The sequence below is a fragment of the Toxorhynchites rutilus genome, chromosome 3 (genome assembly GCF_029784135.1).
Source record: "Toxorhynchites rutilus septentrionalis strain SRP chromosome 3, ASM2978413v1, whole genome shotgun sequence".
NCBI lineage: Eukaryota > Metazoa > Arthropoda > Insecta > Diptera > Culicidae > Toxorhynchites > Toxorhynchites rutilus.
In genome coordinates, this window is record NC_073746.1 from 284,538,797 (window position 1) to 284,562,784 (window position 23,988).

At 38.3% G+C, this 23,988-nt stretch overlaps 1 protein-coding gene and 1 long non-coding RNA gene across 4 annotated transcripts in view; one reads left to right on the top strand and one right to left on the bottom strand.

The window, feature by feature from the left end:
• Window positions 1-23,988, bottom strand: part of LOC129777297 (neuropeptide SIFamide receptor-like) — a 100,577-nt gene that overhangs the window by 8,416 nt on the left and 68,173 nt on the right. For all 3 annotated transcript variants that reach the window (XM_055783511.1, XM_055783508.1, XM_055783509.1), the window contains one exon: window positions 23,655-23,836. In XM_055783511.1, coding sequence (XP_055639486.1) covers window positions 23,655-23,836 — 182 coding nt within the window. The remainder of the gene's footprint in view (window positions 1-23,654; window positions 23,837-23,988) is intronic.
• On the top strand, window positions 12,799-22,197 carry LOC129777298 (uncharacterized). Its single transcript, XR_008743224.1, has 4 exons — window positions 12,799-12,901; window positions 12,967-13,071; window positions 21,684-21,849; window positions 21,923-22,197. It is a non-coding gene; the product is annotated as an uncharacterized LOC129777298 (long non-coding RNA).

A 23,988-nucleotide genomic window follows, 5' to 3' on the forward strand; every position in this document is an offset into this window, starting at 1 on the left:
TGTTTGCCAGGATATGATGAGTATGTGAATTTGGCAGTTGTTCTGAGCTTATTGATGGTTGGAGGGACCTTCCCGATTATTCAATTTTCACCAATTCTTAAATTGCTTCTAGATTGAAAGTACAGTAATTTATATTTAGCTCGACATTTAGCTAATTGGATGGATCTGTAATGCGACATTTTTGTAAACATAGAGTTCGGGGTCCAAATTATGACCCCACATTGAAAGTCGACACTGTACCACTGTCATCGGAAATGTTCAATTACAGGTTAAAATCGCCTCCAATGCGACACTGAGTGTTTCTCCGGCACGTCGCATTAAATGTAATTTACTGAACAACATGTCACAAGCTGGATGGGAAGAAATTGTCCAACTGTGAAAGCTGTGGCGAGTGGCAAACGCAATAGCTAAACAGGAAGGTTTAACCGAACAAGATGGGGATATCGAGTGATAACAAAAACACAACACCAAAGGTTCTTTTCAGAACCATCAACATGTTCATAAAGAGTAAACAGTAAACTAATCCATTTTTCAGGTAGATAGGTAGGTATTCACGTAGGAGAAGAAAATAAAACAATATATTTAAAATATAACAAAAGCTGTTCCCTTTGTATAGTCCTACGTCACTCCGGTTATGTCCCCGACATTACCCACCCGCCTTTTTTTTAGTGTTTAAGTGTGTTTGAGTGTTTCGAATTCGGTATTTACGTATGAACGCCATTAGAGCGTCACTCATTTTTCGAAGCAAAAACCGGGCAAACGTTATGCACCAGGCAAACGTATGCCATCCGACGCTCGGTCGGACCAAACTCAAAGAACGTCTCATATGTTTTAAATTTACCGGACAATCGGCGGAACACAGGTTTGCTTGCGAGAGACCGCCGCTTCCGACGGCGAGTCGGCGGTAGACTCGGATTGCGTCACCTCGGTTTCTTATCCTTGTTAGATGGAGAATTTGTCACCATTACTTTGACCCAAGAATAAATTTCATTACGAAAAAACTATGGATGGGTTATTCCTATGATATAACCGCGAGGTTGACGTAGGACTGCCGTTGGCTTAGTAAACGTTTGTGTTTCTCCAATTAATTATAATCGCACCCGAATGTTCCTTATTGGGTACGATGTCGTCGCTGCGCAGAGCTATCATTTATGTGTATTGATTAAATTAGTGAATGAATGAAACGAATTCAACTGCAAACAAATCCCAATCTGTATTGGGAAAACGTTATCGCAGCAAATAGTTATCAAGATTTGATCAAACGATATGCGTAGAAGTTAAGTGAGCTGGAGACACATGATATCTTCCAATGCAGTCTTGAATAACCGAGCCAAAGTTAGGGAAACATTCCAATTTGCAAAAACACAAGCGAGTACAAAAATACCCGCTGCTTGTATCTATCTTGCCATGCCGATTTCCCCAGATTCTATTGTTTTGAAATCTGTGTTAGGAAAACATCTCGATTTGCAGAAACGCAAGCAAATATTGTAATGTTTTCTCAATAATTACTCGTGCTTGTCGTCAGCAGTAACATGGATCTACTACAATCGTTTTATTTTGCATATCAATGACATTGTAACATAGTTGACTGGCATGAAATATCTAACTAACTGTCAAAACAGTGTGAACATAAAAGAGTGCCCTATGGTTATGATAGTGCTGAATGGATTAAGGCAATTATTATTACACGCTTCTTTTTTTTAATGTTATTTACATTGGAAGCCGTTTACTCGCGGCTATCTCGAGGTTAGGGATAACATTTATGAATGATAAGGAAAAGGAAAATGAGGGAACACAATTCTCTCACACAGTCCAATCACCATACATTTCACGTGGTTTAACTACACGACCACTTCGTGTACGCGTTTCTAACGGATAATTATTTTGTACCTCATCAGCCGTTTCACATTCAATTTCTACATCACATTCAGAACCACTTGTAGCTGTATCATAAATTGAAGAACCTAGCTCTGAGTTTTTCGATAAATCTAATGTTGGTTCTAATTCACGTTCATTATGAATATTCCTATAACTGGCTTTAGGTTTGTCGTGATTAAGATCAAAACCATTAGCTTTATTGCTATTCGTTGAGGTATCCGTCAACAATCCCTCATCGTATAATAAATCACTCGTGTTGATGTCATTGTTATTTGTTTTAGAAATAAAGCGACGATTTCTGCGAAATTGATTGTTCATGTAATCAGCAACTACGTACGACCTATCATTAACATTTTTCATAACTCGTCCATAACACCATTCACTTCCATTCTTCTTAAACATCACTCGCTCTCCTTCATTCAAACCCGGCAAACTCTTTGCATGCTGATTATAATACTTCTTCTGGATATCACGCTTGTTATCGAAAGATTCTTGAACCAACGATTCATCAAGACAATGGCGTACCAACAATTTTGAATTCACTGGCAATTTTGTCTTGAGACATCTTCCGAAGAATAACTGAGCTGGTGACAATTTCATACTAGCAACAGGGGTAGTATTATATTCCAACAGACGGTATTGATACATATGCAGCTCTCCTAATTCCACACAACGCTTCAACAGATTCTTCGCTATGGCAACACCCATTCCTGCTAGTCCATTGCTTTGGGGATACCTTGGACTCGAGAAAACAAAACGAATATTACATTCATTAGCAAATCTCTCACAAATTTCAGAGTTAAACGGCACATTGTCACATCGGATTTGAGTGGGAAACCCATACTTACAAAAAATGTTATTTAAACTCTTCACCACTGAAGTAGCCGATTTATCCTTCAACATTTCTGAACATAACAAACCCGAATATGCATCGATCAAAGACACAAAACTATAATCACCATATTCAAAAAAGTCAACGGAAACCTTATGGAAAGGATACTCTGGCTTGTTATCCTGAATAAGTGGTTCTTTTTGATTATTCCGCTTAAAGTTTTCGCAAGTTGGACAGTCCCTAACGGTTTCAATTATATCTTGGGTCATACCTGGCCAGTAAACATGCATACGCGCACGCGCAAGAGTTTTCTCTATTCCCATGTGTGGAGCATGCAGCCAATAGCACATGCTTCTCTGTAACTCAGTCGGAATAACCAATCTGTGATTTTTGAAAAGAAGTTGTTGCTCAAAATGTAGTTCATTCTTCACCTTATGGAAATGTTGTGACAAGTCATCAAGTTTATGGTAAGACGGCCATCCCTCTTGAACATACTTACAAACACGACTGTAACGTTCATCATTCCTAATAGCTTCTACACATGCTTTGTAATTATCATCAGACATGCACACGCGCTTAGTTACTGAGTGAATCAAACCAACCAAATTTAAGTCATCACTAACAGGATCATTGAGTGGGGCTCTTGAGAGACAATCTGCAACCAACATGTCTTTTCCAGGGGTATAAACAATTGATAGACCAGGGTACTTTAACAAAAACATAAACATTCGTTGCAAACGTGCACTGACAGTATCAACATCACGATTCACGAGGGTAGCAAGCGGCTTATGATCAGATTGCACCACGAAATCCCGACCATAGAGGAAATAGTGGAACCTTTCACATGCGAATACGATAGCTAAAAGCTCTTTTTCTATCTGATCCCAATTCTGTTCGCTTTTAGTGAGACAACGTGATGCGTACGCAACTGGTTTCCCAGCTTGCAACAGTACACTGCCAATTCCATCTTTTGAGCTATCTGTTTGAACAGTCACTGGCTTTTCTGGATCGTAGAGAACCAGTACCGGAGATGTCGAAATCACCTGTAGTAAATCCCTCAGTTCTTTATCATGTCCTTCAGTCCATTGCCAATGTATATCTTTCCTAGTCACCTCACGCATTAGAGCTGTTCGTTGCGATAAATTTGGTATAAACTTTGCCAGATACTTAAACAAACCAAGTATTCTCATAACATCATTTTTACTGGTAGGAGTTTGAAGCTCAGTAATTGCCCGGATGTATTTATCATCCGGTCGAATGGTACCATTTGTAATAATATGTCCCATGAACTTAACCTCTGAGCATCGATATTGAATTTTACTAGTATTGAAACGGATGTTGTTTTTTATTGCCCTCTCAATCACCAACTTCAATGTTTTGTCATGCCCCTCATTACCGACCCCGGACACAGCTAGATCATTAAAATACACTTCAACACCCGGAATGTCTCCGAATATCTGGACCATCTTCTTCTGGAACATTTCTGGGGCACTATTAAGACCAAATGGAACACGGTTCCATCTATATCGTCCAAATGGAGTCATAAAGGTTGTAAGGTCAGAGTTCTGACGATCCAGTTCCATCTGCCAAAAACCATTTCTTAGGTCAAGGATAGTAAAAACACGTTTATTTGACAACCTACTCATAATATCCTCAAGAGTAGGAATCAAGAAGTGTTCCCTCTTGATGCATGCATTCAATGGCTTAGGGTCGATCCAAATTCTCAGAGATCCATTAGGCTTTTCTACTATTTGGATATTATTAACCCAATCAGTGGGATAATCAACTGGTGAAATAATCCCTTCACCTACCATTTCATTCAATTGTGTCTTTAAACGATCCACCAAACTGAAGGGAATTCTCTTCTTGTAGTGCAACGAAGGAATCGATCCATCTTTTAGTACGATCGAACATTTTCCAGGACATTTACCGAGGCCTTCGAAAATCTTACTAAACATACTAGTAAACTCATGTACATCAGACGGTAAATCATCCTCTGAACACACAGAGTAAACCCGTTTAACCAAACCGAGAGTAACACAAGACTCCAAGCCTAGCAATGGTTCAAAATCGTCATCAACAACAAGAAAAGTTATCACATGCTTTGAATTACTGTTTTCTTCCAAACAGTCAAGGGTTACCCGACCATGAATTTTAATGTCGTTTGAGCTGTAATCTAACACTCGATATTGCTTGAAGTTTGATATTTTAATTTTTAATTTCTTTACAAGATCAACTGGAATACAATTTATATCGGACCCCGTATCAAGCTTAAATGTCACAGGATAATCTCGAATTAGGTAAGTCTTCATCCATCTCAATCGACCAACAAATCGTTCATTCACATATCTTCTGCAATAAGACACATACGAAATAACCATATCAGCACTATCATCCTGCTCTACTTTGTTAAAAACACATTTACCTGAGTCACGCCAGTCAATTGATCGAATGTTCTTCACAGTTGTCTTTTTCTTGTCATCCTTCTTCGACGGTTGCGCCTTAGTTGCCTCATATCCTCCTGTCCTACAGTACTTCTGGAAATGCCCAGTCCTACCGCACTTGTGGCATTTGATGTTGATCGCTGGACAATTACGTAAATGTTGCCCATTGAAACTTTGTCCACAATTGTAGCATTGACGCCTCTCAACCGCAACTTCCGATGGTGCTCGCTCGGGAATTTCCTCAACTAATGCCTTGATTTCCATTTGGCTCTGACCCTTCCGATCCAGCAACTGTTTGTTTGCAGCAGCAGCTTCAAACACCTTACACGTATCCACCACTTTAGGGAGAGGATCATCTTTACCATCCAGCAGTTTCAATTGAAGTTTCTTATCTTGCACTCCGACTATGATCCGATCCCGTAGCATTCGATCCGAATAAGACGTACGACAGTTTGTACATTCAAATTCGCAATATTGCAGTTGGGTGCGTAATTCAGTTTCAAAATTTCCAAACGACTGTTTTTCCTTTTGCACGATCATGTTTAGCTTGAACGCTTCCATAGCGACATTTTTTCTTGGCAAACAATAATCATCGAAAGCTTTGATGACTTCCGCCAATGTTCGTCCTTCATCTCCACCAGCAGCAGCATCCTCAGCATTTCTACCAACAGTGCCTTCCGCATCTTCAGCAGCACCCTCCTCCACAGCAGCAGCTCTCACTTGACCAAACATTCCCGACGAAAGGACACCGTTATCCCACTTCTGACACCATGTAATGTTTTCTCAATAATTACTCGTGCTTGTCGTCAGCAGTAACATGGATCTACTACAATCGTTTTATTTTGCATATCAATGACATTGTAACATAGTTGACTGGCATGAAATATCTAACTAGCTGTCAAAACAGTGTGAACATAAAAGAGTGCCCTATGGTTATGATAGTGCTGAATGGATTAAGGCAATTATTATTACAAATATAAAAATACCCGCTGCTTGTATCTATTATGCCATGCCGATTTCCCCAGACTCCATGGTTTTGAAGTCTGTGTTAGGGAAACATTCCAATTTGCAGAAACGCAAGCGAGTACAAAAGTATCCGCTTTCTGCATCTATTTTGCAATGCCAATTTCCCCTAGCTTCATGGTTTTGAAATCTTTGTTAGGGAAACATTTCGATTTGCTGAAATGCAGCGGGTGCAAAAGTATCCGCTGCTTGCATCTATTTTGCCATGCCGATTTCCCAAGGCTCCATTGTTTTGCAGACTGTGTTAGGGAAACACCCATTCATTCCAGCGATCGTACCTCAATCGTTGCGCAATCATAACTGAGTGGATTTCCGAGCGGCACTCGCTTATATACCGATTGGTATGATTTCAATAGCCTGTTTTTGGATCAAAAAGTAACAAGCATATAACGCGTAGACATTTTATCCTTCGAAAGAAGTGCTTATCATACCATTTCGTTTAGTTGTTTAGGAGCTATTAACGCTGAAAATCTCGTTCTTCGGCGTAACGCTTTCGTTTTCGAAACTTTGAACTTACACCCCAGTATAGAAATGAAAGACGTAGTTCTACGTCAAAATAAATTCATAATGAAAATTCCGCTCCAATGGCGTTTGTACATAAATACCGCAAATCCCAAATACGCATTTTCGTAGCACTAAAAATAACAAAACAGTGCAAATAACAAGACAACAACAAAACAAAAGTTGCTGAGTGCCCGTGCGAACAATAAAATTGCTATCTATTGAATTTAAACTCCAGTGACGCTAATGCGTAAGTACCATTTCTTCTATCAAACTCTACCAAGAATTCACAATCCATCGAAAGAAATCGACAAATTTGATAAAGACTATAATTCGTCATCAAAAAAGCATTGCTCGATTGTTTGAAATTGGTCCTCCAATGGAGATTTTAAAGTGTTATTTCTCAAATCGAGAAGTTATTCCTTCTCATTCGAATGAGATTGAAAGTATGGATTATCGGTAATTAAAGAAAAATTCATTATACGCATCAACTCACATTGTGAGCTAACGCCCGAATATAGGCAAAAAATCGAGGGATTGTATCCGAGACACGACCGCTTAGGACGTAGGACTACGCAATTTTTGTTTTGACATTTCGGATGTTATTCGCGAATACGTCGAAATTTCATAAATAACTCTTTAGTAAAAAGTTCCGGGGACCCTGAAAAGGTATAATGTCTTGCCTTGTTTTGTAGAATCATTTCGAGAAGCAACGATTCTTTCTTGCCTTTGCGAGAACAATACACTAATTAGTCATAAGTCGGAGAGGCATCTTACGTGCATCGCCATTTAACAAGCATCAAATAGATGCACACAGAATGACCGTTTATGAAAAATCGTTTCTCTACTCTCGGTCAAAACCGTCAACAAAGCTAGGAGCTTGTTGCATCAGAACAGAGCCGATGCGCACGAGAGCAAATACGAATGACAACTAAAAATGTCGAAGGTGTGCTATTCACATGTACAGGAAATGAACAAGTTCTATGTTTCGCGCAACGGAAACAAGCAACACACACAAAGCCAAACACTGATGGCTAGACGCGACGTATAATAATTTGCACTCTTCTATTTTTTCGCTGCTTTGCCCTGGCTCGGATGGTTGTGTTAATTGCAATACCAGATGCACTTCAAGTGAAATTTTCGCTAGCGATCATAGCTCTAGGGGAAACATAAAACACAAAACGAGCAGAATAAGCGACCTTTGTTGTTTCGGGACCAGAAAGATTATGAGAACTTTCCTCAGAGGAGATGCAATACTTATACGCTAGCTTACTTACTATGGCAGGGTGGAGTTTACTTCGCAAATATTCTCCTTTCGCTATCCTCCTACGTTGTTTCTAGCGGTTGCCTGTTATTGACAGTTCTGTTCTGGAAAGCACACAAATTGACAGAACAAATGTATGGGGAAATGGGAATGCTTCCAATTTTCATCAATTTAAACCACATACAGACTATGGGATTGTAATGTATAGCATATCAAACAAATCTTAGAAAATTTCCGATTCGATTGGTACGAAAATAGTTCCGAAAATCCGTTCGCTGCAAAAATAGTTATTAACGTTAACTTAATTTCATAAAAACGTCACCTGTTTTCTAACTTGGCACCCTTAATGTAAGACGTAGTCCTACGTCAAAAGATTGCTCGTTCCGTCGGGGAGGAAAGCGAATGGTTAGAGTAATCGAAGAAAAACATATCCAGTTTAATAATCAAATTGTTAACTTTTTTTTACTATATTCACTGTTCATGTTTTGAACAAAAATTGCTGGATGAATTTCCTGTCTAATGGTATATAACACAATATATATCGCAATAGCGATCTTGAGTAATATGCGATTGAGAACTCTCAATGAATCGTTACATCTGTCGTGAAACCGTGCGATTGATTTTCATTATTTATTTTACGCGCGAGTCTTCAGACTAAAACATTTCCAAAAATAGTGAAATGTACAAGCAAACCATTTGTCATGACAATTGTCATGCGAAAATGCGAAAACAGAATAGAAACTGAGAGAGGTTGCGTCGACAACATGCCTCATACCGTATGTCTCTATTCTGTTTTCGCATTTACGCATGACAATTGTCATGACAAATGGTTTGCTTGGAAATGTCCAAACCAAGATAGCAATAATTGTGGAAATGTTTTCAGATCGTGATGCAACAGTTTTCAATTGCAATGTTGTCACAATTGTCTACTTGTGGCATTACACTTTTTTCTGTTTTGCTGTTATTTTAGTTTCGATTTTTTCCGGTCACTGAATGAAACATGTTCATTCGTCAAATCAACTCATGAGACCGCGATGTTCATGTGAGTAGGAGTGTTGTCAAGCTTGAATGATGGTAATTGGTCCTTCGGATTCAAATGAATAGTTTGATAATTTGCAGTATTGTCTTCATGCTAAAAAGATAGGCGCTTGATAGATGACTTCTGTAGTAGCAGTTACTGCTGTACTAGCTTGCAAAATCATAATTCGAATACTTGCGCCCATAGACCGTACGTGTCTTTGTAATACTTCTATTGTGTACTTTTTAGGCGTTATTGGTAATTATAAAAAAGGATATAATTGAATGAAAAAACTCCAGGAAATATTTTTTCTTCAACTTCATTCAGTTTGGAAAGTCATTTAATTCCGCCTTATTGAAATAAAATCATAATTTTTTCGGTCTGTGAGACCGTATGCGCGAGTATAGGAGGGTCTACAATTCCTCAAACTTTCACAAGACGGCTCGTACTGTCCGGTTTTCTACTACTTCTATTCGCACTTGTAGATAAGTAGCAGATTGGGAATTGTTTACGACTGTTCGCATTTTTTACCGTTGCAGTGCTCTTCATTTCAATACACAGCATTTCACCCAATTCCTTAAGTATAACGATCAGATACGTTTATTGCAGTTGCCAACACTTGGTTGCCATTCTCACGATGCCTCCATACATGGTGCGGTGAAAAATATTATTTTGCTCATTTTATATACGCCTTTCATCGCCAAATTAAGCGTTCTCGTTTATTACTGAACATTTCGTCAACCTTTGTTTGTGTGGATATGTGTCGTACAGTCTACATATTTAAGAGATGTGAGCTTTTTTTTTTATTGATGCGGATCAACTATACGCACGTGTCTGTTGATGTTTTAGTAGTGATAACTAAATTAACTGTCCTTAACTGTGGAGTCTGTTCCACTCCACACATTGTAATTAGTGCGGTTTTCGGATAAAACAGGGTTTATGTCATCCCACAACAATTATTTTTAAAGCAGACTAGAATTTTTGAACTTCTTTTAAGCTACATACTCATGTCATGATTGAAATGGCTCAATACAGTATTTTAGACAAATGTTGGAAAACTGTGTTCAAGACAAAAAAATACGATTATCATAGTTAGTATTAAAAATTGTCATGCTCGTCAATGTGGATTTTGACGTGGACAAAATAAATAATACGCTTCGATATTTATGCCGTGATGCAATATTAGTTACGTCATTTTAATTTTGTATTTGAACCGGAAAAATGTCGCGTAAGCAGATTTCACTTGAAATCAGCAATATCGAGATTAACAATGAAAACAAGGTGTTGCCTCATTGAGAATTTGTGAGGTTATTTGGATGGGTTATAAAAATAATTTCTATTTTGAGCGTGGGAACGAATTGATTAGAAATATCTACACAAACTTGTCGAAAGAGGGTCTTCGTAGCCACTTGGTTACGCGTTCGCTTACTAAGCGATCGATCGTGAGTTCAAACTCAGGGCCCTAAATTAACCATCTTTGTGTTATTATAGAATAACTACGTCCACGCAACCATCATCAGCGATGGAGATCGATCCACGGTCGAAATAAGATCGATTCATCCATATAACTGCTCTGCTCTACAAGAAACATCGGGCTGCTGTTCTATAAATAACCCAACAATGATCAATATCAACTGTCTTCGCTTTCCGGTCTGCTGAACAATGGAAGTGTAATTTACCATAATGTAATGGAACAGAAAACCTAACGCCTAAATGGCTATCACTACTACTGTGTAATTTACAATTTATAGAAACATAAACATATGTACATGTACACGATAAAAACCCGGCTCTGTTACAGATAAAATGCTAATGAGCCTAATAAATAAATAAATGGGATAACAAAAAAACTTGTCGAAAGTATTCCACTACGACTTGAAGCCGTAATTAAGGCAGAAGGTGGTCAAAGCTGATAATCATTTAATAAAATGAAAATCATGTGTGTGATTTATTTCGTTCAAGAGAAAATCTGCCGATAGACATCGACACATAATTTTAAAATAAACCATAAACATATAACAAAAATAAAAAAGCTCTTACAAGTTGAAAGAAACTTTGTATCCCAAAGAAGTTTCTGTAACAGGTCGATTGTATGATTTATTTTCTTCAGTACTGTAGTCAATGTCCACGATTGTCCACGGTGAATGGGGGCGGTCGGAGTTGATTGGTATAAAATCGTGCTTTTTCTGTCCACGCGGTGTGTGTGTGCAGCCCCCAATCGGGACCACCAACCACGGACAAAGTGGCTGTACATAGTCTGATGGAAAGGCCCAGCAATTGGAATTCGTTCAACCGGAAGCCCAGCTGATTTTTTCTGTATTTCAAACTAGTTGAACTTAAAAAAATGTTTTTTTATAAAAAAAATATCGCAATTTACACGTGTTCTAATTTTACCAAATTTTAATCATATAACTCTTTATATTATTCTACTATCTGAATTTTCGAAATATAAAGTGCAGCGAAACTCTGCAGCAGTTTCCTCAAATAGTAGCAGAAAATTAATACAGACCGCTAATCGTACTTTTCAGTCACAAAGATCAACATGGTTAACAACCAAGAGGATTGCGCAATTTTAAATATAGAGCAATCCATTGACGAATCATGATTCCAGTTTCCATGTTTGTAAATATATATAATAATAAAATTTTCTCATTTCTTCTATGTATATCAGCCGTGCAATTCACGGTTCATCCATTCCACTTCAAACTAAGGCGGTGATATTAGCAACTGCAGCCCAGACTCGATGGAATTTCAATGATTTGATTATAATGATTTGGTATACTTCCCATGTCGCCTTTTCACTACCAATCGATACGATTTCATTTCAGGATGAGACAATACAATCAGTGCTGCAATCACATGTGTCGCTTCCGAAGTGGAGTTTCCTCTTGCAATTACCAAATTGAGGCTGGGACTTTTTTTTCAGTATTTCTATAGTATCTTCTGGCAAAAGTTACAATGTGTAGAATCCGAATGAAGCTGATACGCTTTACTTCGAAAATATGCAAATCTTCGGAGTTTTCTTCGTGAGTGAGCTTCGGGTTCCGTTCGCCACAATATAGTGAAAGAATTCTCGCGTAACTTTTGAAAAGGTCCTATGAAACAAATGTAAACAAATCGAGTTAATGGATGCACGCTATTAGTTTTCAATCATTGAATGTATTACAAAAACAATCGTTCACGTATCTATCTTCTTCATCTTTTTGTCGCCGATACAAAAAATATCCAATGTACAGATTCGAATTTTAAGCACCCGGCTGTTACTTCGGACGCCACTTTCCTCCGACGGCCGAAACGTCCGAAGTAACAAAGCAGCCAAAACAACTCGCAGTCGTACTTCGGTCGTTTTGGAATTTGTTTCTTACAGGTGTTGTTATCGATTTCAGTGCAATTCAACGAGTGATAACATTAATAATCAGTCTTTAGAACGAAATGCTGATATTTGGATTGTTGTTTATTAGTTAGTTTCAAATTTTTATAGTGCAACGTAATATGTCCAATGTGCAAACGCGGGCAGTCAAAACGTCCAATGTAACATTTTTCGTTCCGAGGCTTCAAATTTAAGCTCAAATCACGGAACAACTATTACGATTGGTTTTACGGAGTTATTCTTGACAGCTAGTGGTGAAAACAGTGATAAAAATTGATAGCTTTTAAGACAATTCGCGAAATAATGTTCGGGTCTTCAACTACGTTTTTCTCGAGTTGGCGAAAATGTTACATTGGACCTTTTCAAAAGTTACGCGAGAATTGATTACAAACGACGTCGGTGAAATGTTGCAATTGAATGTAAGATGTGTTGCAGCAATTATTTGTTTTTCAATCATCCATGTAGCAATTGTTATTGACAATCGATATGTGGTTTTTATTTACAAAGAAAAAAAGGGTTAGTTTTCTGAAAATTAACTTTCTGACAGGGTTTTCCCTTATTTCAGTTCCAAGTAATTCAATCTATTGTCTTTATCAGCATCGTATTTTTAATTTTTCTACGAAGTTTTCATTTCAGTCTCTGAAAAGACAATGAAAACACTGCTTATTCGATCATGGATTATCGGAAGAAAACATCCTAAGTAAATTAGGTTGCTTTCTGTGTAGGTTCCCTATTTTACAAGTAAGTTTAATTTTATAAAGCTGTTATTTCTGCAAACTCCTGGACCTGTGAAAAAAGTAAATTGCTTTCTGTTAGCGTAGATGTTTCATGGCATTTGCTGTCGTCGAAAATCTTTAAGGTGTGCTACTATTAATGTTTCAACTTCTCGATTGTACACTGGGCGTTGTGTCGCTTGATGAACGTATTTTGAATCAAATCGATGTCGTGATCGAATATTAAATAATTGTTTTATCGATACAGGAAAATTCCAGTGAATTGAAATTTCAATTAACCTTACTTTTGAACAATCTGATATATCTTTAAATAGAGAGCTCTCGATTAACTCTTAGGGTTGAATATCGAATTGATGATGAAACATCCTAGTCACTTAGGATCCAGAACTATACCTTATTTTATAGCAGCGCCCTTAGTGGTCGGTTCTGGTGGGTCGATTTTTCGTCAGTTTGTATTGGAATTGTTTTTCTTCTAGTGGTGAAATTTACGTCGAACATTCGACATGGCCAGGTACAAGAAATATATTGTTGTTGGAATCGGAATCATAAACGACGTGTTGTTTTCATGAACGGGGAGAACTGTCATTGGAATTGATCAAAGTAATAATTTTTTACCTTACTCATGCGAAAAGATATCCCAAATCGATTATTGGCGATCTAACGTACAAATCTACACCTAGGCGGCGCTGCGGTGAAAGTGATGATGGTTTTAAATTTTACAATGTGAGTTTATGGAAGGTTTGTAGTTCTTTTGTAGTTATAGTCATAAAATATTATTTGATTGCGATGAGTTTGGAAGAAATTTAATTCTGCGCAATTTTATACATATAACATGTTATTTTATTACTCTTTCAGTAGTGAAAATTGTATAAATGTTGACAATGGTTGAATCAAAAAAGGAAATTCGAGAGCACAATCAAAAACAAGTTCAAAAATGCATGGTTCCTGCATGCGAGAACTACCTTGGAAAGTTCGGAAATAAAATATACAGTAAACCCTGTTTTTGAGCGGTTTTTTTTGTGCAGTGTATGGAAAGAAGTATATTTGACGAAGTTATCGTCCATTTAGTTTTTTTTCGATGGTTTATATGCATTTCAGTGCGAAAAAGCATATTTACGTCTCAATTATCCACTTCTGAAAGATGAATTGAGTTTTTTCATTGATCAAAATCTGTATTTTTCCGCTTTTGATACATCAAAGGAAGCCCTGAAAAAACCGTTTCCTGTATGAATTTGTATCCTTTAAAAGAGTTAGATGATAGAATCCGGAACCACATTCTGTTCAAAAATGTACACAAAAATACCATTAAAGCCATTACTTCCCTTTTTTTCTGTTTATTCAATTATGCAGAAGGAGACAATAAGTCATCATTTATCATTTTTAAAACACAAGTCTAAATAGTTTAGATCTATATAAATATAAGCCTAAGTCAAATAAATCTATGATTACAGAAATATATCATAGATATAAACAGCATTTTCTCCTTCGTTGCCATTCGTTGAGGTTCGAAACATTGTTTGTAGAGGGTTGTAGTAACTTTATAGCCAGGTGATGTATATTGAGTATCCTATGGCCATGAATGCTTTCTTGGGAAGTTCGTGTAGCTGCTGTAGTGAACTGATCTCATTGGGTGCTAGGGGAGTTGCGGGTAAGACGGGGTATAATGGACAGGCGATTGATTTGTATAGTTGCATTATGAATTTCAAATTTCTGTTGATGCTTTTCTAGAATATTTAAACCATCCTAAGACAATGAATACTGATCAAAAGTGAAATAGGGAAACAAAAACCGAAAATCAAACATGATTCCGCGTGTGGATGAAACTTTTGCGGCTTCGATATTAAGCATTTTGAGTGGCTTAATTGCAAAATTGAATTCACTGATGGTTATATTTCGGTTTATGAGTTGTAGTCTTACCCCCATTTCCCCCAAGATTCTGCCAACTTATAAATGTCTGTTTGTCCGAAAATGGAGAATAACTCCTGATACGCATCATTTCACATTGTGAGCTGTGAAAGCAAGAGCTGTGTCAACAACTTATGGTCAACTGGTACGCGAAGGAGAAAGTGACCGACTGCGATTCCTACGACACAATCAACAGAAGCGGTGTGAGAAGGTATACATTCTCTTGAGAGACACTATCGTAAGCAACGTCGACACAGCCTTTGCTATTGTCATGTCAAAAAGCATTTCATTTTCATGATATTACAGCATGTATTCGTGAAAATGGTAATGGAATTCCAGGTGGAAAAAGCACGCTTTTGAAACAAAAATCATATATTCAAATTAACTCTAACATATCAAATATGTGCTCTATGTAAAAGGTTTACTTTTCTACATTCCCTGCAGGTCGGGTAAAATTTTGAACAAAAATTGTGTCTGATAATGATTTCATATCCACATAAACAAAAAAGATTCAACAAATGCGATGCCAAGCGCAAAACTCGAGGAAGCAAACGTCCGATTTGAGCCGTCTTTATTTTTTTGTAATTGTCTCTGCCCATGGATCAATGTTAAGGCGAAAAAGTCTGATGATTGTAAAACTTCAAAGGAAAATTGGAAAATTCGGAAAATTGTATTTCCATATGTTCTAAAATTATATCGTGATAAGCGTTGTTATTCCATTTGATGTTTTGGATTTGGTTATGGATTTTCAGGTGGACTACCACAATCCTATATCTTAGATCTTCTATATCAGGCGTGGCCAAAGCACCGACTATGGGCGACTGGTCGCCTGCGTAGTCATTGCAGCGACCCACCTGTCTGCCATGTAGTTTTCTTTCTTGACAATTTTCTAACAAAGTATCAATAATACTTATACTCGAAAAAGATAGTAGGATGGTGTCCAAGACACGACCGCACTGTTGACGGAGGACTACGAAATTATTGCGAGAACAAACATTATGAAAATTAAGAATCTAATACTTTAGTACAAATATCTGGTAATACTGAAAAGTGTCTATGAATGATTGAATGATGAAAAAGTCAATTTGAGACACTTCTCAAATCAACTTTCATTATTAACAACACAACAGTACTAACAGTACTAGAACAACATGGACTCGGTTGAACACGTAAAAACCAGACAAAAAAAATCCTGTCTTGATAAACCTGATAAAGTAACTCAGAGAACTAAAATCTAAAATCTAAAATCAATCGCCCCGCTGATATATTTGGGAAATTTGATAAAGTGACCGAGATAACTTCTCTAAAACCAATACCACTCCCGATATATTCCAATATTTATCGCGCGTACTTTTTATAGAAATCCAATCGCGACGGCGGAGAGCTGTCTCTAAAATCAATCACCTATCCATCACTGATATGCTTTATAGAACTCCAATCGCGTCGGTGGAAAATTATCTTTGGGAAACTGGAAAAGTTAACTCTAAAACAAACGGCAACGCCGATATATTCCCTTGTTATACGCGCGTACTTTCATTGAAATCCAATCGCGGTATCCGAAAGAACTTCTCAGGAACCGTTATTCATCGTGCGTACTCTTCATCGAACTGCAACGCGGTGGCGGAGATTTCTGTGGCGAATCTGGGGTGGCAACTGAGAAAATTTCCATAAAATCAGTCAATATTGCCATATTTTCGGTGAGTCATAGCGCGTATTTCTTATCATATTTGTTCGATCGCGACGAGGTTACGACGATACATACATATGGAGCATACTCTGCTAGAAAAAATAATAGAATAATAGAATATAAAATTTAAATAAAATGAAAAAATAATAAATATAAAATAATATAAATAATTTGAAAAAAAGGTAGATCAAATAGAAAACCATGTTATTGGAATAATCGAAAGAAGAATAGAAAACTTTTTTATATTTATAGATGAGATGACACAAGTTAAGCACAACAACACAATCTCAACAAACATTCAACATGTAGTCACGTCAAGTTCATTATGAATTCGATCTATGCGAAAACTATATCTTAAAACATTTCAAATATAAATATCTAAAATCAACAAATCTAACGCAAAAGGAACAATTTTCGATAAGTGGCAGATAAAACATGAGTCTCACGTATCTACCAGAACCAGAGCGCAAATGTTTGAGCGGAGAGAAAATCCGCACCATAACTCTCTCTCTTTCCGCACAATCATAACACAAACGTATAACAAAAAGTATGAGCGAAAAATAGAGAACAATGATCACAAATCATATGGATGCTGCTAAAGTTTTAAAACATTGCTTGAGCTCACTGATTCGTCCTTTAACGCTACTCTTCAAGATGTCCTTTCGTGAAGGTAAATTTCATTCCAATTGGAAATTGTCGGTTATGTTCCCTGTTTATAAAATAGGAAATAAGCAAAACATTGAAAGCTATCGAGGTATTACATAGTTATGTGCATGCTCCAAAGTATTTGAGATTATCGTCAATGAAGTATTGTTTGTATGTTGTAAAAATTACATAACAGCTGATCAACACGGCTTTTACCCCAAGCGATCTGTCTCGACAAATCTAGTGCAGTTTACATCATTCTGCTTGCGCAATCTAGATGCCGGATCACAAGTTGACGTGATATACACTAATCTCAAAGCAGCTTTCGATAGAGTCGATCATAAGATACTGCTTATAAAACTGGACAAGCTAGAAGTTTCGAATGACCTCATTAGATGGTTTAAATCATATCTCACGGATCGAAAACTATGTGTGCGATTGGATCTGAGTCATCTGAATTTTTCACCAACATATCAGGTGTCCCGCAGGGGAGCAATCTAGGACCTCTTCTATTTTCTATTTTCATCAACGAGTTATCAAAACTACTGCCACCGGGATGTCCCCTTTTCTACGCGGATGATGTCAAAATATACTCAGCCATAAATCACATCCAAGATTGCTACACTCTACAACAATGGATTAATGAATTCGAAGAGTGGTGCACAAATAATTTATTGACGATCAGTATCCATAAATGCAACGCAATATCGTTTCATCGAAAATTGAACCCAATCATCCACAATTACAATATTTCTAACGAGCCTCTAGTGCGTGTTGATAAAATACGCGACTTGGGAATCATTCTTGACACAGGGTTGACTTTCCGCCCCCATTATGACAGCATAATCACAGCCGCCTATCGCCAATAGTAAGTAGATTTGTGGGAAGTTATCAGGCCGGATTCATGCCCGGTTGCTCGACGACGGACCAGATTTTTACACTGCGGCAGATCCTCCAAAAGTGCCGCGAGTATCAGGTCCCTACACACCACATCTTCGTCGACTTCAAGGCGACTGGAGGATCATGGACGAACACGGCTTTCCCCGAAAGCTGACAAGACTGATTCAGGCAACGATGAACGGTGTGCGGTGCAGTGTGCGGATCTCAGGTGAGCTGTCGGAATCATTTGAGACTCACAGGGGACTTCGACAAGGCGATGGAATCTCCTGTCTGCTCTTCAACGTGGCGCTGGAAGGTGTTATGCGGAGAGCGGGCTTCAACATGTAAGGCACGATTTTCAACAAGTCTAGTCAGTTTATCTGCTTCGCCGACGACGTGGACATAATCGGAAGAACACATGCAACGGTAGCCGACTTGTATACCCAACTGAAACACGAAGCAGGGCTGATTGGGCTTGGGATCAATGCGTCTAAGTCTAAATACATGCTAGCTGGAGGGACTGATCGCAACAGAGTTCTTCTTGGTAGTAGTGTTGTGATCGACGGCGACGAGCTCGATGTGGTAGAGGAATTTGTCTACCTTGGCTCGTTGATAACAACTGACAACAACAACAGCTACTATGGGCTCCGCAAATCCTTGAGGTCCAACAAACTCCGACCCCATACGAAGTGTACCATGTACAAATCCCTAATTCGACCGGTTGTTCTCTATGGGCACGAAGCATGGACGATGCTTGAAGAGGACTCACAAGCGCTTGGAGTTTTCGAACGCCGAGTGCTCAGAACAATATACGGTGGTGTACAGGAAAGCGGAGTATGGAGAAGGAGAATGAACCACGAACTGGCGCAACTCTACGGTGAACCCAGCATTCAGAAAGTCGCCAAGGCTGGACGAGTGCGATGGGCAGGGCATGTTGCAAGATTGCCGGACAGCAGCCCTGCAAAGATGGTGTTCGCATCGAATCCGGTAGGAACAAGAAGGAGAGGAGCCCAGCGAGCGAGGTGGTTGGACCAGGTGGAGCAGGACTTGGCAAGAATCGGTGCAGCCGGGAGTTGGAGAACTGCAGCCATGGATCGGGACTATTGGCGAAAAATTGTGAAGAAGATCTAATCTCTCAATGGGATGTAGTATCATTATAAATAAATAAATAAATGACAGCATAATTGCAAAGGCTAACCGACAACTAGGATTTATATTTAAAGTATCCAACGAAATCCGTGATCCACAATGTCTTCGGTCACTTTACTGTGTACTGGTGCGCTCCATTCTGGAATCAAATGCAATCGTGTGGTGCCCGTATCAGTTAAACTGGATAAGTAGATTCGAATCAATACAAAAAAATTCATTAGATACGCGCTCCGTAGTCTTCTATGGCGAGACCCGTTGAATTTACCACCGTATGAAGAGCGATGTAGGCTCCTCGGGCTTGACACCTTGGAACGCAGGAGATATGTTGCTCAAGTTAAGTTTGTCGCAAAAATACTTTTGGGCGATATTGACTCAGCGGAAATATTGACACAACTAAATATATATGCACCTATTAGAGCCCTTCGACAGCGGGACTTCCTGTTACTAGACGGTCGACGTTCAGCATATGGTCAATATGACCCCATTCGATTTATGGCGACAAGATTCAACGAAGTCTATCAGATGTTCGATTTTAACTCTTCTGCTGCAGCATTCAATCGAAATCTATTAAATGGATAACACCCAACATTGGAAGACTGAAGAACCACCACGATCAGCAGCTTCACTGTATACATTTTATTATTTATGACTCTAATTTTATTATTATGATTTATGAGAATGTTTGTTTTTATGTTTTTTCTCTGTACTATGTGCTTAGTTATTGTTAATATTTTGTAGTAGAAATTATTAAAAGATATGAGGTTTTTATGCCCTTTTGTGTAAAACATCCAACAACTCAAAAGGGCTTTTCCTCATCTTATCGGTACATGTGATATCATTAAGGCAACTAGCCAGATGAGAAATAAATAAATAAATAAATAAAATATCACTCACTCTTCTGGATTTTATAACTTCCCCTAACAACCCTTCGCTCACTTCACTTTGCCATGGATGCACCACTCTCACTGAGGCAATCTGTGTCGCTGACATATTCAAACACTCTTTTCGAACTACATTGCCACACCATGCCCTTATCCTAATTTTTTGCGCTTAGGGTTCTCAAAATAAACCCATTTTTCGTCGCCAGGGGCAATCCGAAGCAAAACTGATTTTCTTTGGTGCCGTTGAAGAACCATTTCACAAATGGTTTTGCGATGTTCCATATGCATTTTGCTCAATTTGTGTGGCACCCTTTTCCGAGCTTCTGGATTTTTCACATGACCTTCAAACGTTGGCTAATTGATTCTCGGGGCCCATTCAGTGTTTCTGGAAATTTTTCCTGCAATTCCTCGTCTTCAAACCGTTTCGCAGCACCAAGATGTCATTGTCCTTCAGATAAAAATTTCCACCAAGCTACTTTGTTTTGATGTAGGACCAAAAAAAATGAAAATCTAGGCACTGAACAAGTAGGAAAAAATGAAAGATTTCGAGAACTCGAGCATTTCCTCATAGATCGCAAAGTTGTTTGCACCAATTGATAGGAAATATTTCCACGCAACTATGACAATGAATAACATTCTTTTTTTTTTGAGATAAACAATTGAATCATTGTGAAACGTCAAACATTGTCCAAATGCACTATGTGTCTCGTTTTGATTGGTCCAATTCGTACTCCTCAAATGGTTCCGATCAACCAGAGCAACCAGGGTAATTGCGAAATATAATTTGAATACAAGAATATATTGTAAGCCACTCCCCTTGTGAAGGAAATCGAATGAAATAATTATGGTTGTTGCTTTCCGAAAACAACATTCATCTTGTAACCGCGAAGCAGAACTGATGTGCTAAGGTCATTATTCTGGCATGTATCGGCAGGAGTGACAGGAGCGGCGGCAGGAATGATAGGAGTGGTGGTAACGGCGATAGCGGGCAACGAGTTTCAATTTTACTGCGTTCATACACTAAGAGCTCCGCAGACTGCAGAATTTCCATCGGCCGCACAATCGGTTTCGGATTTTTTTTGTCGCCGTTCTGCGAAAGATGCTGAATGGTATGATTTGTGAATCATTTGTTTGGGAATTATAGTTTTTGGGAGCGTTGGAGATGTAATTTTGCTAAGAGGTACAGAAAACTACTCGGGTATTCGAAGAGTTATATAAATTAACAGCCCTTGTTGCAGTCCTGCATCTCTTCGGTTATGAATCCGACATTACCCTTACTTACTTGAATGGCGTTAACGTTCTCTGTGGAACTTTTGCCGTCTCAACGTATGCATTAACTAGCGTCATTTATTAATACTTAGTTGAGATTTCTTAAGCCAAATAACACGCCTTGAATGTATTTTTATTGAAAAAGTCGCTCGGGGCAAGTTGGCGAACTGCAACATTATGTTAAGTTTTGGTTTTTTATTGCAGATGGTTAGAACTTTTAAGCGAAAAAGAGAGCAATATTGGTCGATCACTAGTTTGAAGTGTTATGAAAGCTATAGAAGAAGGTTTGTCTGTTCTGGGTGCTTCAAAACAGTTCGGTGAGCCAGAACCTACTTTGAGACTCTATCGACGAAAATATCCAGACATGGAGGTTAGATTTTCAATTCATCATTTGCGTTTCCATGTTCTTTATGCAAGAAATATTAAATCTGTATCAATTTCAGGATACGTCGTCCAATAAAGGCCGCTTTAAAGCCACACTCAGGTCCAGCTTCGAAGAATTGCCTATTCGTTTGCGGTTAAAAATGGCATAGAGCCCCCTTTCAAAGGAACATGCGCTGGACGGACATGGGTTGAAATGTTTATGAAGATTCATAAGCTATCTTTGAGAAAGCCAGAAAACAACTCAGTGGCTTGATTAATGGCGTTCAATAAAGAAAATTGTGACTAATTTTTTCTAACTTTGGGAGATATACGAGCTCAGTATCGTTTTCCTGCGTGTGACATTTACAATGTTCCAACCAAGGATAAATAAATAATTGTTATTACATTTTGTTGATTTTTAGGTGACCAAACCATATTCGCCAACTTGCCTTCAGGCATTCGCCATCTAGCCTCCACGTGGAGGCTTAAAGTCGCCAACTTGCCTCCCTCTTACCTATGTCAAATCAAAGGAATGCATACAACTTAGCTGCAATATTTAAAACATCAACCGGACAATTACAACTTGCACACCTGGGATACTTCTTGCGAAATAAAGACCATGATTTCGTCACAACCACGCTGTCTGTGGAGTAACAGATGTGATGAAATTCAAAATTTTTTTTTTGGGAAATTTCGAACTCCTATCCTGATATGTGTTCACAATAGCTTTCATAGTATTTACATTAGATAATGTATGACGGTATGTTTCCGTTACGTCGAGCGAATACAGCACGTATATTTTAAAACTGACATCCTACTTATATTTTTCGTATGAAACAGAAATGTGAAATAAATTCCACGATACTGATTTCCAAGTCTTAGGAATGATTTCTGCAGGTTACTTCTGCAAACGATGATATTTCACAATTAATTCTACCTTGACTTGGCTAATTAATTCAAAGAATTCCAGTTGAACCTGACTTGGCTTGTAATGACCTTTTTCGTCGTTTCGGGTTATGATTTTAGTTATATCGTCCATCGTGGAAATACAGTACACTCTACTTGATCTTCACGAGAAATTTCGAGTGCGCTCTTCAGCTAATTATTCCTCTTCAATTATTTTCCTCTTTGTTCCTAATAACGCATTGTTACCAATTTTATGCCTGACTGGAAATGACATTGATATTGGCGTTTGTTGACTTCCCTCACGTTACAGTTACGAATATACAAATACTGTCATTCGAATTCCATCTGAGAGTATTATTCTTACGTTCCGTGAACTATGAATTGGATTTCATTGTAAATTACTTCTGAATCAATATATCCGCCAAAACCGAGATTCCGTTGAACAGATACATTTATTTGATAGTATTTTGTCGTGAAACATTGGCCCTTAGGGAGCATCGATTTGCGAGAGATTGATTTTTGATTCTATTGAGCCTTATTTATTTTGTCTCATACCGATATTTATGACAGACAAAGCTGGTTCAACACAATTGAAATCCCTAAATCACCCCAGGCAACAGCTGGTTGGGTATTCAAAGTGTGCAAGTTGAACTTGACTTCAAAGAACGTTTATCGTCGTTTCCCGTTGTGATTTTAGCCGTGACTTTCATCGTTGGAATACGCTGCCCTCTAACCGTTCTTCACGCGACCCACGACCCACGTGCTCTCCAGTTAATCATTTCTCTTGAATTATGCGTCACTTTGTTCCGAATCACGACTCGGTTCAAATTTAATGCTCGACCGGAAACGATTGGAATTGTGCAGTGTAATAAATTTTTAACTGTGCCACAGCACGGGTAAACTTACCTGGGAAGAGATTACCAATAAGTGTAAACGGCAAGCAGAGGAAATTGACTAATAAATCAGCGTATGCCAGATTGACGATGAAGCGATTGGTTGGCGACCGCATCATGGAGCTTTTCTTGACGACAATCACGACAGAGATGTTCCCCAGCAAACCAACGATGAAAATAAGGGTGTACGCAACGCTGGGGAAGATAAAAAGTTTATTTTAAAGTGTGAAAAGTGGGATATTGACGTTCGCAGCAATTAAGAAACATGTAATCCACAGTGATTGATAGAAGAGGTAACGCTAGATTTATTCCTGCCAATAAATCGAGGGTAAGTCTTTGGGACCTGC